The sequence below is a fragment of the Anolis carolinensis genome, chromosome 5 (assembly GCF_035594765.1).
Source record: "Anolis carolinensis isolate JA03-04 chromosome 5, rAnoCar3.1.pri, whole genome shotgun sequence".
In the NCBI taxonomy this organism is placed as follows: domain Eukaryota; kingdom Metazoa; phylum Chordata; class Lepidosauria; order Squamata; family Dactyloidae; genus Anolis; species Anolis carolinensis.
Genome location: NC_085845.1, coordinates 201,732,584 through 201,751,218, shown reverse-complemented (window position 1 = coordinate 201,751,218; position 18,635 = coordinate 201,732,584). Strand labels below are relative to the sequence as shown.

The 18,635-nt window shown below is 42.2% G+C and overlaps 1 protein-coding gene across 1 annotated transcript in view; it reads right to left on the bottom strand.

The window, feature by feature from the left end:
• Window positions 1-9,142: 9,142 nt before the first annotated feature.
• ube2h (ubiquitin conjugating enzyme E2 H) overlaps window positions 9,143-18,635 on the bottom strand; it is a 130,675-nt gene continuing 121,182 nt past the window's right edge. The window contains exon 7 of the mRNA XM_062983362.1: window positions 9,143-17,772. Within this exon, the coding sequence (XP_062839432.1) occupies window positions 17,648-17,772 (125 nt within the window). The 3' untranslated portion in view covers window positions 9,143-17,647. The remainder of the gene's footprint in view (window positions 17,773-18,635) is intronic.

Genomic DNA, 18,635 nt, shown 5'->3' with positions numbered 1-18,635 from the left:
GTTTGATGACCGGGACATCCGTAGAGAGACCAAGGTGCTTGTTTATAAAGCCATTCCCCTCACAACCCTGCTCTATGCCTGCGAAACGTGGACGGTGTACAGACGTCACACTCAACTCCTGGAGCGTTTCCATCAGCGTTGCCTCAGGAAAATCCTGCAAATCTCTTGGGAAGACAGGCGGACAATTGTCAGCGTGCTTGAGGAAGCAAAGGCCACCAGCATTGAAGCGATGCTCCTACGCCATCAACTCCACTGGACTGAAGGACACGTTGTCCGAATACCCAAAGATCACCGTCTCCCAAAGCAGCTCCTCTACTCCAAACTCAAGAACGGGAAACGTAATGTTGGTGGGCAGGAAAAGAGATTGAAAGATGTGCTTAAAGCCAACCTTAAAAACTGTGGCATAGACACTGAGAACTGGGAAGCCCTGGCCCTTGAGCGCTCTAATTGGAGGTCAGATGTGACCAGCAGTGCTGCGGAGTTCGAAGAGGCACACATTTAGGGTGTTTAAGGGAGAAACGTGCCAAGAGGAAGGCAAGTCAAGCCAACTCTGACCAGGACCTCCTTCAGTCTGGAAACCGATGTCCTCACTGCGGAAGGGAGAACATGCGGGTCAAGAATAGGTCTTTTTGGTCACCTAAGAACCCACCCTGAAGACACCACAATTGGAAGACCATCATCCTCGAACTACGAGGGATCGCGTAAGTAAGTAAGTATTCTCCATTCGCTTCTGACACGATAAATATATACATAGCAGGTGGCTATGGGAGGAGAATGAAAGAATCCATCTCCCTCTCTCCTGCGTGACTCAGTGCGAGTTTCAAGAATAGGTCTCTTCAGCCACCTACGGACCCATAACCAAGACTCCCGAATCGGAGGACCATCATCCTCGGCCTACGAGGGATCGCCTAAATAAGTAAGTAAGTAAGTAAGATGACATGTGTCTGAGGGAGAGGGAAGAAGGAAAGAACGCAAGAAAAGAAATGAAAGTGAGAAGGAAGGAAGAAAAAAGGGGAAGATACGAGGAAGGGAAAGAGAAAGAAAGAAAAAGATGGGAAGATAAAGGGAAGAAAGAAGGGATGATGGGAGAGAAGGAAGAAAGTGTCGTAACCCATTAGCAGACACAGCAGGCAGGGGATGATGGGTTCAGCGATGACTTAAGAGTCAGATGGGATTCTGGGCTTTCCTGGGATTCATTCTCATGGAATGTTATTTATTTGTTTGTTTGTTTATTTACAGTATTTATATTCCGCCCTTCTTTCTCACCCCGAAGGGGACTCAGGGCGGATTACAATGAACACATACATGGCAAACATTCAGTGCCAACAGACAAACAACATACAGTATAGACAGACACAGAGGCATTTAACATTTTTTTCCAGCTTCACAATTGTGGCCACAGGGGGAGCTGTTGCTTCACTGTCCACTAGTGGCTGTACTTCCTCATTCCTTTCCTCGTGTTTTGCTGGCAGTTTTATGATGTTGTAAATTAGTTAAATTAGCCTCCCGCATAAAGCGTACCTAAATTTCCCTACTTGACAGATGCAACTGTCTTTCGGGGCTGCATCGGTCAACAGCAAGCCGGGCTATTTAATGGTCGGGGGCTTAACCTGACCCGGGCTTCGAACTCATGACCTCTCGGTCAGTAGTGATTTATTGCAGCTGGTTACTACAGTAACAGTAATTGCCTCTGAATCTCAAGGTCTGTCACTGAAGTTGGAATCATCCTCTGGACTTTAGCACAGCAGGTTAATCACCAAGCTGTGATAAATCTTGCCAACCAGAAGGTTGAGAGTTCGAATACCTGGTCGGGGTGAGCTCCCGACCTTTAGCCCAGCTTCTGCCTACCTAGAAGTTCGAAAACAAATGTAAAACGGGGAGGTATTTAGGCTCGGCGTTTCAATCAGAAAAAGGAGGAAGTTTACAAACAAAGAAAGCTCTTTGGAAGGAAGATGGAGCAACAGCACCCCCTGGTGGCCGGAACCAAGCACAGCCTCCAAAGATGCCGAAAGATGGAAAAGCCTATATATACCTCTATGTGTTGTCTGTCTTGTCATTGTTATAATTGGCATTGAAAGTTGCCGTATATGTCTTCTATGATACGCTTGAGTCCCCTTTGAAGTGAGAAGGGCGGAATATAAATACTGTAAACAAATAAATGAGTCTAGTGAAGACGAATTGATGAAATTCTCGTGGGAACCTATCTGGTGACATTGACCTAAGCCTGCAAATTCAAGCAGATAGCCAGGATCGTAGGTCAACATGCCTTGGTGGGAAGCAAAAATTCCAGGGGAGACATAATGCTTTCATGTCTGTTTATTAGGAGCTAACGGGCATTCTGCTCTTCAGTTCAGGCAACGTGGCTTTCAAGTTGCAGCCAGGCCTGGGATCTCTAGTTCATGTAACATTTAGTAATCACATAATATGCCTTCGTGGGAAGCAAAAGTTCCAGGGGAGACATAATGCTTTCATGTGTGTTTATTAATTCGATGATTAATTATTGCAGGTTCGAACTATCTGCCCATTTAACAATAGGATACTCTGCCATTATTACTATGCATTTTATTGACTACTTAGGCTAAGAAACTACCTCTCCCATGTTGAAATATGCTGCACCTTGGCCCAGATCCGTGTTTTAGTCTTCTGTTTTTAATATTTTATGCTGTATGTTGTTTTTTATGATGGTTTTATTGATGTTGATGTTTTATTGTTGAAATATTCACTTCACTGTTTTATTGTTGTATATGTCGGGCTTTGTCCCCATGTAAGCCGCTCTGAGTCCCTCCGGGGAGATGGGGTGGGGTATAAAAATAAAGTTATTATTATTATTATTATTATTATTATTATTATTATTATTATTATTATTATTATTATTATGAGCTAACGGGCATTCTGCTCTTCAGTTCAGGCAACGTGGCTTTCAAGTTGCAGCCAGGCCTGGGATTTCTAGTTCATGTAACATTTATTAATCACATAACATGCTTTCATGGGAAGCAAAAATTCCAGGGGAGACGTAATGCTTTTATGTCTGTTTATTAGGAGCTAACGGGCATTCTGCTCTTCAAGTTGCAGCCAGGCCTGGAATCTCTAGTTCATGTAACATTTATTAATCACATAACATCTATAAGTATCAGATAGGAATTTCCTGCATTTGGCATGTCTCCTGCACTGCGGCAACAGAACGTCCGACCCTCTTGAAAAGACTGATCAACTCTTCAGAGAGGCCTGTTGTGAGTATGATGATTGTGTAACTGAGAGCTTTTGATACTTATAGATGTTATGTGACTGATACTCAATAAATGAATAGTGTTTAAAACCAAATTTGGTCTCAGTTTCTCTTTGTGTTGTGGTTCAGTCTGAGGATGAAGGGGGATTTGGGTCTATGCAGGGTCTAGGCCGGGCTGTTGAGCAACCAGCTGCAACAAATCACTCTGACCAAGAGGTCATGAGTTCGAGGCCAGCTCGGAGCCCCGTGTTTGTCTTGTCTTTGTTCTATGTTAAGGCATTGAATGTTTGCGTTATATGTGTAATGTGATCCGCCCTGAGTCCCCTTCGGGGTGAGAAAGGTGGAATATAAATACTGTAAATAAATAATAAATAAATATGCAGGCTGACCATGGCAATGTTGATGAGGGAAATGTTGAAGGCTCTGAATAGTTAGAGAGGACTCAGACTAACAGTGAAACAGAAGCCTGTGATAAACAGACTAGCAGTGAAGCAGAAGTCATTGATAAGGGTGACCTTTCAGAGGATTCAGAACATCAACAAGTCCCAGGTGTCTCTGGCAGCGAGTCAGAGGAGTCTTCCTTATATAGGGATACAAGGTTAAAGCTAAAAGTTCATAGTCCCAGATGTTCTCTTAGGATAGCTGGTAAACGTGTGGGAACTCAAGGCCAAAGGAATGCTTTCTTGGCCTGTAAGCATGGTTAAATAAGGGAGAAACAGGGAAACATTTCAGACAAAGCAATGTTGGTTTTGGAAACGGAGTTCCTGTCTTGTCTATGCTCTTGGAAAAGGATTCTTGCTTTTGTTCATGCCTGGATCTTACATTATGGATGGTGTTTTGAATCTCATGCTGCCTAATTTTCAAGATTGATTTGTTATATTTGAGACTTTGAACTATATTCTACAGACTGCTTTTGCATTAGATTATTGCTCTTTACTGACTACCTTTGCATTTGGATTATTGCTTTCTATACTGCTTTTTATCCAAACTTTGCTATATTTTATCAATAACCTATTTAAACCAAGCCTGCTGTGGTGGTCTGTGTGTGAGAGCAAGGTGAACCAGCCCTGAGGTACAAAACTTTGCTCATATCATAGAGAACCACCCCTTATCTGGCACCTTGATGGGCACAAAGTGGAACAAGTGAGGATATCTAAATACTTAGGCCTACACTTTGCAGCCTCTGGGGCATGGTCCCAACACCTAAAATTGAGTATCGCAAAAGCTGATAATGCCGCGCAGGCATAAATTATGTAATCATAATTACCCGGGATCTTTACGTCCCTTTCTGAAGGTTCTCAAGGCCAAGGTGTTCCCCATTGCTTTGTATGGAGCTGAAATATGGGGGGATCAAGATCTGGCATTGGTAGAAAGACTCCAACTTCACTACTTGAAAATTGGCTTAGGTGTGGAGAGATCATCCCTGTCAGCTGCAGTGATTGCAGAGATGGGAGGACCCATTGGGCTCGGGCTGTGGCGCAGGCTGGAGAGCAGCTGCAATCAATCACTGCAATGAATCACTCTGACCAAGAGGTCATGAGTTCGAGGCCCGCTCGGAGCCTATGTTTGTTTGTCTTTGTTCTATGTTAAAAGGCATTGAATGTTTGCCTCTATGTGTAATGTGATCCGCCCTGAGTCCCCTTCGGGGTGAGAAAGAAGGGCGGAATAGAAATGCTGTAAATAAATAAATACCCCCAATTTCCACAGTAATCCTGAAGAGACAGATCAATTGGTGGCACAAAATAAGACAAATGTAACCACATAGACTCCCAGCCATATGCCTATTAGAACAAGAAAACCACAAAGAGTGGTCATCATGGCTAAGCAGACTCGGTCACACGGTCAGTAAGATAGGTTTTGCCCCACACGAGCTAATAAATTTCGGGGCTAAAGTGAGCTCAATTGTATACCAAAGAGCCTTTGACATTGCTGCACAAAATGATCTTATGATCATAGCGCAAGCTAGAGCCACTCCATACCTGGCCAAATTTAAATGCAACGTGGGCATGGAAACCTACCTCTTCTTGACTCTTCCATTATGTATGTTATGGTTGAGCCTTCCGGCTCCGATCCTAGGAGACGAGGTCGTAAGACTCCTCGAGAGTCAGACTCTTTTGAGGAGCGAGAAAGGAAGCGGCTCCGGGACTTATTTGCAGAACCAACTGACGAAGACTCCTTTGAGGGTTTTACCGAGGGAATGGAGGAAGAGATGGTTAGCTCAGAGGAGGATGACATGGAGTGGACTCGTGTGAGGGAGGATTTGGGTGTTCCTGGTAATGATAGCATGGGAGGCGACTGGCGGGTTGCAGGATCGGACCCGTGGACGGGCTGGAGGGATGGAGCGGGATCCACAGCTGGGGATGCTGTGGGGCGTAGTCAAAGGTGTTTTAGCTCTGATGAGGAGGATGATGAGGAGACACCTGGAATTAGGTTAGCAGCTGACAGCGATGAGGAGTTATGAACTGGCATAAAATGGGGTTTAGGATCAATGGCTAATTGTGTTGGGCAAGGTAATCTGGACGAACGCTTGGGCTCTGTGTGGGAACTTCCTGAAGACGGGTGTGATTCGTTTGCTGAATACGTAAGTTACCAAGGACACTGGGCATAGACGGCGGGAGGAACTGTGTGGGCTTTTCCTGTGCAACTTGTGTTTAATCTTAATAGCTTGGACCTCCGTCGTCTTTTTGACGGACATTATTGCCAACTCTGGATTGACGCTGGACTGACTGACTGACTACGACTCTGGACTAACCCTTCTGTGGCTATCGGTGGAACTTGTGGAACCTAGACGTCCGCATTTGGCTTTTCGACCTCGGACCGGATTGGGACCTCGCTGACCGTAGTTATCCTGATTGAAGTGCCTGGACCTGGTTTTCGCCCGTTGCACGGAGGAGCAACAGCCCGAGTTACTTCCGTAGCTCTTGAGTAGCAGAGGGGAATCTGCTGCGGAGTTTTGTGTTCATTTTGACCCTTTGTTAACCAGTTTTTGTTTGTTTAATTGCCAGGCTGAAGTAAGCACCTTTGTTTTAATCCGGATTAAACTTCTGTTTAATCCGGTTTATTCTTTTGAACTATCTAGACTCAAACGAAGTTATTTTTGTTACTTTTCACACTGAAGACAAGTGTTTGCCTCGTCTTTTGTTTCCTACGGGCAATTTTTAGTTCTGTAACCTCAATAAACTGTGTTGTATTCTACTTGGAGCGTTCTGTCTTTGACAATGTATTAGAAAACCTTTTACCCTGGCTAGATTCGAGCAGCTCGACATTAAGTCTCAGCTAGGTAGACATCAGAATATCCCCTATACGAAGAGAACCTGTGGGTGCCGTGAGGTTGTTGCAGAAGTGGAGGACTCAGAACATTTTTTCTTAAAATGCTCCTATTACGACAGGATTCGATCTCTCTATTAGACCCTCTGCTGGAGAATCATACTCACTTAGAGAATAAGGAGAAATTGCATATCCTTCTACAGGGTTCTGATCAAAACTCTATTTTAAAACTGGCCCTTTTTACGCAAAAAGTGCTGGCCATTCGTGAGAAGATGGAAGCTGAGAGCTGAGACATTATTGCCATTAACAAAATCCAAACTTAAAATTTACTATGGACAAGACTCTTCTTTCCCCAGCCCTATTCTCATTGGCCATTGAACCCTTAGCAAATTCAGTAAGGAACAACCCAGCTATTAAAGGTTATAAGGTGGGCAAGGAAGTCATCAAGATTAATCTATACGCTGACGATGTTATGATAATTTTAGGGGAGGTGGAGGAGTCACTACAATCAATAGTCAGAACAGTTAAGGATTTTGGTAAAACTTTGGGCCTCACAATTAATTTAGGGAAATCAGAGATTCTACATAAAAATCTAACATGGGAAGAACTTAAGAAGGTTCAAAACATCATGGGAATAAAACTGGGGAATAAGAAGATGAAATACCTGGGAGTAGATAGACCAAAAAATATGAATAATATTATACCAATGAACTACAATCATTTATGGAAAAATATGAGCAAACAAATCATTTCATGGGGAAAAAAATTTCGAGATATCTCCTCAAGGCTAAAAATTTACAAGATGAAGATCTTGCCCAAGTTTTTATTCTTGTTCCAAACCCTCCCGGTGAATATCCCCATCAATTTGTTGAAGAACTCTTTCAAAAAATGGGTAGTGGGAGGAAACAAAAACAGAATTGCTAACTTCTTATATTATAGTAAACAGGAATTGGGTGGATGGGGGGCTCCCTCATTGGGATTATACTATGAGGCAAGTCAACTAGTGAGATGACTAGAATTCGAATTGGAAGGGTCAAAAAAATGGGTGCAAATAGAAAAGGAAGCAAATAATTGGCTAAAGGGAACGTCAATGGGAGAGAGAATAGATATAAAAGACCTAAAGAACATAAAAGCAGGCCCTTGCTTAACAATGTTGTCAATCTGGACAAGACTCTTGTTTTACTTACCCCTGTCCTCGTTCAAACCTTATCTTAGGAAATTACTAATTTTAACCTTTTTACTCTGTATTTGTCTAGGAGCGGGTTATTAGGCCGCAGGTCGGGATCTTTTGTGTCTTTACATGGTTTTATTGTATGTATGCGTAAGTGTGTACGTATTGTATGTTTTACATGTTTTGATATGGTCAAAAGTAGGGGTCCCCAAACTAAGGCCCGGGGGCCGGATGCGGCCCTCCAAGGTCATTTACCTGGCCCCCGCCCGCAGTTTTATAATATAATATATTGTAGATACATATAATATTGATAATAATATTATAATGTAATGCAATATAACCTAATAATAATACCATATAATAATATTAATTATATATTCTATATTACATATATTACTATTACAGTAGAGTCTCACTTATCCAACGTAAACGGGCCGGCAGAATGTTGGATAAGCGAATATGTTGGAAAATAAGGAGAGATTAAGGAAAAGCCTATTAAACATCAAATTAGGTTATGATTTTACAAATTAAGCACCAAAACATCATGTTTAACAATAAATTTGACAGAAAAAGTAGTTCAATATGCAGTAATGCTATGTAGTAATTACTGTATTTATGAATTTAGCACCAAAATATCACGATATTTTGAAAACATTGACTACAAAAATGCGTTGGATAATCCAGAACGTTGGATAAGCGAGTGTTGGATAAGTGAGACTCTACTGTAATAATATTACCGTATAGTGGTATAGTTCAATATAGTAATATATAATGCTAATATTGTGCTATGCTAATAATATAATATATTGTATCTACATATAATTTGTAAGCCACTCTGAGTCCCCTTTGGGGTGAGAAGGGTGTGATACAAATGTAGTAAATAAATGCAGTAAATAAATAATAAATAAATTTTAGACTTAGGCTCACCCAAAGTCTGAAATGACTTGAAGGCACACAACAACAACAACAACAACAACAACAACCCTAATTAACTTGACTATCTCATTGGCCAGAAGCAGGACCACACTTCCCATTGAAATCCTGATAAATGTATGTTGGTTAAAATTGTTTTTATTTTTAAATATTGTATTGTTCTTTCATTGTTCTTCTTCTTGTTGTTGTTTTTGCACTACAAATAAGACATATGCAGTGTGCATTGGAATTTGTTTGTATTTTTTTTTCAAATGATAATCCGGCCCCTCAACAGTCTGAAGGATTGTGGACCGGCCCTCGGCTTAAAAAGTTTGGGGACCCCTGGTCAAAAGTGACTAATCAATAAAGAATTGTTGTGGTACCCCTTATCTCGCTCTGGATCAAAAAGGACATCAGGTTCATAACGTAATTGGGGATTTTGCATCACGGCCAACACAGCTTTCCTTGCAAACATTAAAAGGATGGGGAGAGACGTGATTTAAGCCTTCTCGAAGCATTCAAGGATTTCTTCCATCTCTCCCAGGTTGAATTACCAGCCGAGGGGACAAGGTATATACATATTTTATTCTTTTAAAAAAAGTTTACAGTTTCTTTCATTATACACAACTATTTCGAGAGAGAGAGAGAGAGAGAGAGAGGTTATAATAATTCTCAGAAGTGGCACCGGGCAGGCCCACGACATCATCACAATGCAAAGGAAGGAGAAAGAGAAGAGGACAAAGGGACGGGAAACGGGACTCGGACTCCAATGGGAAAACGGGCTCCACGGACACCCCGGTGTTTTGCTTTTTGTGTTTTCGTTTTTAAATCTCTTCCAAGTATTCGCACAATATGAACCAAGTACAGTCAGTAAAATAAAAATTAAAAAAAACCTGGTAGGAAAGGGAAAAAAAAAAGGAGGAAGAAGAAATGGCCATTTCTCATGCGGCAACACTCTCCCACGTCAAAAAGTGCCGGCACAACTCGAGACGAAGCGAGAGAAAGATAACAGTATTCATTTATTTATATTATTTATAAAACCGGCAGCCCCAGATCCAGACTCCTCTCCAATGTCAACTCAAAGAGGCATCTCTGGGTTTGCTTGGGTTAAATTATTACGAGGGTTGAATGAAAAGTAATGCCTCCACCTTCGTAAATCCTCAGCAGATGTCAGTCCTGGTCTGCGGCAGGTCCTGGCTTGTTTAGGAGACTCTCCTCTACAGTTAGTTCCATTTGGTGGGAAGCCTTAGCATTGAACGGTTGTGTTGTTAAAGTGTGAAGTATGGAACTCTGCGCAGATGGTCGGTCAATGAGACTTAAGCAACATGCAGTAACTGAATTCTTCTGTGCAGGGTTCCATACTTCGCACTTTCACAACACAACTGTTCAATGCTAAGGCTTCTCGTCTGCACAGGGTTCCATACTTCGCATTTTAACAACACAACTGTTCAATGCTAAGGCTTCTCGTCTGCAGAGGGTTCCGTACTTCGCCCTTTAACAACACAACTGTTCAATGCTAAGGCTTCTCGTCTGCACAGGGTTCCATACTTCGCATTTTAACAACACAACCGTTCAATGCTAAGGCTTCCCATCTACGCAGGGTTCCATACTTCGCACTTGAACAACACAACCGTTCAATGCTTAGGCTTCCCCGTCTGTGCAGTGTTCCATACTTTGAACTTTAACAACACAACCGTTCAATGCTAAGTCTTCCCCGTCTGCGCAGGGTTCCATACTTCGCATTTTAACAACACAACCGTTCAATGCTTAGGCTTCCCCATCTGCGCAGGGTTCCATACTTCGCACTTTAACAACACAACCGTTCAATGCTAAGGCTTCCCGCCAAATGGAACTAACTGTAGAGGAGAGTCTACTGAACAAGCCAGAACCTGCCGCAGACCAGGACTGCCATCGGTTGAGGAGTTACGAAGGCGGAGGCATTACTTTTCATTCAACCCTCACAGTTCCGCCGTTCCGTCTGTCTGTCCTTAAAAAGCCAAAGCATGCATTGCACCCATGTTGAAAGCATCCTGAAAACTCTACCTTCAATTAACTTGGTTTCCGCAGATTTGTTTTGGGGAGCAAAGGCCTCTTGCTCCCGTGTCTTACGAACCGGATCCAAACCAAAGGATGCTCCGTTCAACTTGGTTCCTACCTTAAGATCATACCCAGATTTCCTCCATATATATATATATATATATATATATATATATATATATATATATATATAAAAGTCTAGTAATATGAAAAGAAATGCCAATGGGAGGTCAAGGGTTTGGAGATAGGAAAAAGAAGGCAAAGAAAGGAAAATACCAAAATAAGAAATAGGAAAATCTTTCTGCTTTAATACCGAAAACAACAGGGAAGGTTTCCTCTATGAGTGATAGTTTGCCAAATTTAGGAGACCAAGCATGAGCATTAAAGATCCCATTTACAAGTGCAAAATCTACATTGGATTTGGAGATGCAAATTCGAAGGGAAAACCGAATTCGGACCTGGTTTGTTATGAACTTATCAATGGGATGTGTATCTGGCTTTGCAAGAGGTTGAACCAGGACGGTGCTTTGAGCCCTACAAACTGGCTCAAACGCAAACCAATGGAAAACTGCCCTCTTCTCGTAAGGAACTGAAAAGTCGGATGTTCCAACAAGCCTTGGAGAAGGATTAATCCCTAAACCCAGTCCACAACTGCCAGATAGTAATATGTTCTGCATCTCACTTCGCATTTTAACAACACAACCGTTCAATGCTGTGATATGTACGAGGGCTATCCAGAAAGTAGATTACGTTTTAGAATTAAAAATGAACAAAGTATAGGAGAAAACATTTACCATATGTAGTTGAAAGCCAGACCCAAATACATCTCACGTAGTCGCCATTCAAATCTAGGCACTTCTCATAGTGATAAAGGAGTTTGGAAAGTCCTTCCCCACCAAACTTTGCCACTTGGCTTGCGTCCTCAACCCTGTGAGATGTACGAGGGCTATCCAGAAAGTAGATTACGTTTTGGAATTAAAAATGAACAAAGTATAGGAGAAAACATTTACCATACACAGTTGAAAGCCAGACCCAAATATATCTCACATAGTCGCCATTCAAATCTAGGCATTTCTCATAGCAATAAAGGAGTTTGGAAAGTCCTTCCCCACCAAACTTTGCCGCTTGGCTTGCGTCCTCAACCCTTTCCGCAGCTGCGCATGTGCTGAACTTTCCCCCCACGCTCATCCTGGATCGCTCTTCTAAGGTTTTGCAAGAAGCACACCTTTCTTGTCCCAAAAAACGGTCGCCATCACCTTCCTTGCAAGCATTTGCAAAACAAGAGCGATCCAGGACAAACGTGGGGGAAAGTTGAGCGCATGCACATGCGCAGCTGCGGGAAGGGTTGAGGATGCAAGCCAAGTGGCAAAGTTTTGTTGGGAAGGACTTTCCAAACTCTTTTATCGCTATGAAAAATGCCTAGATTTCAATGGGAACTATGTTGAGACGTGGTATTTGGGTCTGGCTTTCAACGGCATATGGTAAATGTTTTCTCCTAGACTTTGTTCATTTTTAATTCCAAAACGTAATCTACTTTCTGGATAACCTTTTTATAGTTGATTAGTTCCTTTCTTGTGCTCCTGAACCTCACCTGATGGAGTTTCAACATAGTCAGGTTTATATATATCGTTTTAATGTTTTGTATTTTGTGATGCTTTGTTTTTGTTAGTCTTATGGAGTTTCAACGTAGTCAGGTTTATATATATCATTTTAATATGTTTTGTATTTTGTGATGTTATATTTTTATTTCTTTTTGTTAGTCTTATCCTGTGGGTTGTCATCTTGTTTACATTACAGTTAGGTTGTCGTCTAATGAGTTGCGAAGACTTTCATGGCCGGGATCATAGGGTTGTTTTGTGTTTTCCGGGCTGTCTGGCCATGTTCCAGAAGTATTGTCTCCTGACGTTTCGCCCACATCTATGGCAGGCATCCTCACAGGTTGTGAGATATATGTACGTAGATGTGGGCAAAACGTCAGGAGAGAATACTTCTGAAACATGGCCAGACAGCCCGGAAAATACACAACCACCCTGCTTTCTAATGGAAACTGTTTTGTATAGTTTTCTTTGGGCATCGAATGGTCGTCAAACATTTGGAAATCACCAGAGTTTCCAAATGTATGGGAGACAGGGCGGTGGGTCTATAAATAAAATTTATTTATTATTATTATTAGTGGAAGTGAACAGAAAGGAGAAGACCCAGGCAAGCCAATGGGGAAAAGGAGAATCAGAGGAAAGACAAAGGAAAAGGTGGAAAGGAGAAAGGACACAAAGAGGAATGCCATATAAACTGGCCCAGGATAGTTAAATATTTCTCCATTTGGCTCCTTTTTAAAGCCAATCCCTTCAATGACACGAAGGGCAAATGGATCCTGCAAACCTGTGGCCGTTTCCGAATGTGAAGCCTCGGGGTATAAAGGGGAAAAGAGTGTAACATAGTCTGGAAAGAGTTAATTACTAAGAAGCTGTGATGTCCTTGATGTGTGGCTGGAACTGGGGAGTATCCAGACACAAGTGTGTGTGCATTGCTGATTGCAGCAGTTCAGTTGACCATACGTGTGTTGGGAATTGGTTTTGCACACTTGACGGAAACCGGCATTATTATTTTGTCCGGGGCGGAAAAATTAAAAAGACATGGGCGCTTGGCTTATGAGAGAAAAGTGTCCGTCATTGCAAATGAGTGAAACACCTGATCGTCAGGAGTGCGGGACTTGGTTTGTTTTGGTTTTCAAAAATACCTGCATAAAGAAAAGGGAATTGAGAACACTAATAACATATATATGTGTGTGTGTATGTGTATATATATATATATATACACTAGCTGTGCCCGGCCACGCATTGCTGTGGTTTATGGGAATCCTTTATTGGCCAGGTAGAATAGCAGTGAATAGCCTTGCAGCCTCAAAGCCTGGCCATTTTCTTCTTATGGGAATCCTTGTTTGGTGAGCTGGAATACAATGGAATAGGCTTGCTGCTTGGAAGCCTGGGCACTTGCCTTCTAGGGGAATGTTTTTATTTTTATTTTGGGGGATTTTTCTGGTCTTGTCTTTTATTTATTTTTGATGGTCACTCCTTGGAAAGCGATTAGTTTTGTGGCCAAGTTTGGTGTGATTTGGCCCAGTGGTTTTGTTGTTAACACGGTCCTAATTATGTACATTACATTTTTATATGTATACAGTACTAGCTGTGCCCGACCATGCGTTGCTGTGGCGTATGGGAATTCTTTATTGGCCAGGTGGAATAGCAGTGAATAGCCTTGCAGCCTCAAAGCCTGGCCGTTTTCTTCTTATGGGAATCCTTGTTTGGTGAGTTAGAATGCAACGGAATAGGCTTGCTGCTTGGAAGCCTGGGTACTTGTGTTCTAGGGGAATGGTTTTTTGGGCTGCTAGAATTGCAATGAATAGCCTGGCTGCTTCAAAGCCTGGCTGCTTGCTACCTAGGGGACTCTTTAGTTGGCCAGCTTCAATCGTACAGAGTAGTATTGCTGCTTCAAAGCCTGGCCGCCTTCTACCAAGGTTAATCCTTTGTTGGTCTGGCTAAATTGACCTGAATAGCCTTGCAGCCTCAAAGCCTGGCCGTTTTCTTCTTATGGGAATCCTTGTTTGGCAAGTTAGAATGCAACGGAATAGGCTTGCTACTTGGAAGCTACTTGGGTACTTGTGTTCTAGGGGAATGTTTTTTTTGGCTGCTAGAATTGCAATGAATAGCCTCGCTGATTCAAAGCCTGGCTGCTTGCTACCTAGGGGACTCTTTAGTAGGCCAGCTTCAATCGTACAGAGTAGTATCGCTGCTTCAAAGCCTGGCCGCCTTCTACCAAGGTTAATCCTTTGTTGGTCTGGCTAAATTGACCTGAATAGCCTTGCAGCCTCAAAGCTTGGCTGTTTTCTTCTTATGGGAATCCTTGTTTGGTGAGTTAGAATGCAACGGAATAGGCTTGCTGCTTGGAAGCCTGGGTACTTGTGTTCTAGGGGAATGGTTTTTTGGGCTGCTAGAATTGCAATGAATAGCCTCGCTGATTCAAAGCCTGGCTGCTTGCTACCTAGGGGACTCTTTAGTAGGCCAGCTTCAATCGTACAGAGTAGTATCGCTGCTTCAAAGCCTGGCCGCCTTCTACCAAGGTTAATCTTTTGTTGGTTTGGCTAAATTGCACTGAATAGCCTTGCAGCTTCAATGCCTGGCTGTGTTATACCTAGGCCAATCCGGGGTTTTTTTGTGGGTGGTGGTGGTGAGTGAAGGACATACCTTGGATGTGTCGGTGTATCGTGGCCAAATTTGGTGCAATTTGGTTCAGTGGTTTTGTTGTTTACACAGTCCTACAAACGTACATTACATTTTTATATATATAGATATACAGTCTTGAAAAAATACATTTTATTTCTGGTTTAAATGGGGGCCACCGTCACCGCCACGGCCACCTCGGCACACAAACCTACACCTAAATAGCACCTCAGGGGTCGGAAACCACACCGAGCGGAGCGTCCGAGGAGCTTGCCTTTCCCCAAAGTCAAGACACGGGCTTAAGGTGAAGGCAAGTGGAGCGCCCGAGGAGTTTGCCTTAAGACACCGGCTTAAAGTGAAGTTTCACGGCACGGCACTACGTCTCCCGCCGTCGATACTATACCTCCCGATGAGCCGTAGTTGCTAGAAGAGAGAGCCCTAGGTTATTAGAAGGGAAAAAACGAAACCAAAAAGTTCAATACTTGTGTGTCGTCGTTTCCGCGTCATGCCTGGTAAATTCGAATATTTGGTATGCTTTTGCTTTATTAAAGGAGAAAAATAATAATAATTATAATAATAATCATCATGCCAAAAGTTAAATCCTACTTTACAGAAAATTCTTTCCCCAAAGGAAGGGAGGAAGGGAGGGAGGGAGGCAGGGAAGAAAAAAAGCAAATTGATCACGCTTTAGGATTGTACGTCCTTTTCCCGATATTCCCCACCCGACATTAAAACACACACCGGCCCCGAACTTTCGATGGGGAAAATTACAATTTGCGGAGCCTAGCTTTGACATTCAGTGTTCTTGCTTTCGTTTTGTTTTGTTATTGGAGTCACCCCAGTTTCGATCCCAAAGCGCTGCTCCGAACGGAGACGGCGGCACCGGAACCCCGATGATATCCGGATGAAAACCCTTTCGAAACGTCCAGATGGAAACCCATCCCGCCGGGCGAACATGCGAGTGTCCATATTCAAGTATCCTCAATGTCCCAGGTAGGCGTTCGTGGTGCAAGGGTCTCTCTCTCTCTGACCATTCGTGGTTGCTTCTAAGGGGGTTCAAAGTGGAGAAAAATAATAATAATACCGAAATATTCCCAATTGTTGAAGGATCTCTGGATCCACCCCTCTCCTTCCTCCTTGGCCCATCAGACTGGATTTTCCTAGGATTGTCTGCTTTGCCGATTCACAAAAGGAGCGGGTTCGGGACCGGCGAGAGGCTCGCCCACCATCTCTGAGCGCACGAAGAAACCCCGCCGTTCATCCTGCAAACCGGTCCTATTTGCAGCAAAAACGCCGTCCCGACAAGGTTTTGCAAACCTGGGAGTAAAGCCGATGTGGGACAGTACTTTGCTCCCCATTTCTCTTTCCAAAAAAAGAAGAAGACGGCACGCTTTCGAGGATCCGGACTCATAAACGGCGATAAACTTTCGTTACGCTTCCCCAAAGCGAACAGACCCATCTTCCACCGGTCTCTATGGACTAGAAACAGGCAGGAAGTCCATACAAAATGTACTTCTTTTAAAAGGAAAACAAAATTGCAAAAATCCGGCAATTTGTGTGTTTTCAGGCTTTGTTCGCTTCGTTTTTTAAATTGCAGCTCCGTCCGAAAAGTGCAAAACGGCAAAAGCTCCGCCAACTTTGCTGCCTCGTCTCACGAGCCGTCTATCCCCCAATGTGTATCTTTGTTGACATCCCAATGCACATCCATGTTGACATCCTAATGCATATTTTTGTTTACATCGTGATGCATATCTTTGTTGACATCCCAATGCATGTTTGTTGACATCCCAGTGCATATCCTTGTTGACATCCTAATGCAAATCTTTTACATCGTAATGCAAATCTTTGTTTACATCCCAATGCATATCTCTGTTGACATCCCAATGCAAGTCTTTGTTTACATCCCAACGCATGTTTGTTGACATCCCAATGCATATCCTTGTTGACATCCTAATGCATATCTTTGTTTGCATCATAATGCAAATCTTTGCTGACATCCCAATGCATATCTTTGTTTACATTGTAATGCAAATCTTTGTTGACATCCCAATGCAAATCTTTGTTGACATCCCAATGCATATCTTTGTTTACATTGTAATGCAAATCTTTGTTGACATCCCAATGCATATCCTTGTTGACATCCCAATGCATATCTTTGTTTACATTGTAATGCAAATCTTTGTTGACATCCCAATGCATATCCTTGTTGACATCCCAATGCATATCTTTGTTTGCATCCCAATGCATATCTCTGTTTACATCCTAATGCAAATATTTGTTTCCATCCTAATCCTCAAAGTGCTGTTCCTTGTTGATTTCTTCCATTCGAGGGTGGCCGGATGTCTTTGGAAACACGAAAAAGAGAAACAGGAGGAGGAACGGAGGCTGCCGGACGCTCTCCTTTGCAAACGGAGCGGCTGCTGGGCCCGGCGGTGCGCTATGCGCTATATATCCCACAGACGGGCTCGGCTCAGACGGGACTGTTACGCAGGGGACGCATGCATGAATGCGCATCCGGGCTTCTTCGTATTGCTACCGAGTGGAATGTGGGCCGGGCGGGGAAATGCGCTACTACGATGCACTTTGGGGGGTTCTGAGAAATGACCGAGAGGAAGAAAAAAAAAAAAATCAAGATCTAAAGGGTGATATATATATATAGATGTGTGTATATATATATATATATCTCAATGCTATTATTATTCATAAAAACCTTGTTTAGTAATAAAAAATTGCTTTGTTTAAATATGAATATTATAGTCTGCTTCTCAGCGCATGGTTAGGAAGTCAGTCTCTCTGAAAAGCAGGGCGCTTCTTTTACTACAATTCCATATCCTGGGCCTCGTCCTCTGAAAAGTCAGACATGGAGCTCTCTGAAGAGCTGTCCCCGGTGCCTTCTTCCTGCTCCTTTAGTGCTTCCTCTGTTGCATATTTCTGAATGTATTCTGGAGGGAGAGAGAGAAAGGAAGAAAAGAAAAGAAAGAAAAGAAAAGAAAGAGAAGGGACCGGGGTGAGAAGGCAGACCGTCAACACAGGCAGAGAATTCTGTATCACTGGATTATGTTATGCATCATTTGCTTTGAATGTAAACACAGAAAACTGCTGTGGCATATGGATTATACTTCATCTGAAACCAATAATCCATTGTTAACTAATCACTTTATCAATTAATCAATACCACCCCAGCTGATTTATCAATACCCATGAGACTTCTGTATATCTTGATTATATCAAGATATTCTGTATATCTTGATTATATCAAATGTATCATTTGCTTTGAATGTAAACACAGAAAACTGCTGTGGCATATGGATTATACTTCGTCTGAAAGAAATAACCCATTGTTAATTAATCACTTTATCAATGAATCAATACCACCCCAGTTGATTTATCGATACCCATGAGAATTCTGTATATCCGGATTATGTTATGTATCATTTGCTTTGAATGTAAATACAGAAAACTGCTTTGGCATATGAATTATACTACATCTGAAACCAATAACCCATTGTTAACTAATCACTTTATCAATTAATCAATACCATTCCTGTTGATTTATCGATACCCATGAGACTTCTGTATATCTGGATTATGTTATGCATCATTTGCTTTGAATGTAAATACAGAAAACTGCTATGGCATATGGATTATACTACACCTGAAACCAATAACCAATTGCTAACCAATTATTATTTTACTCTATTATTATTATTATTATTATTATTATTATTATTATTATTATTATTATTATTATTATTATTATTTTATTATGACACAGCAAACAAGATAGATATGCTGGATTTCGTAT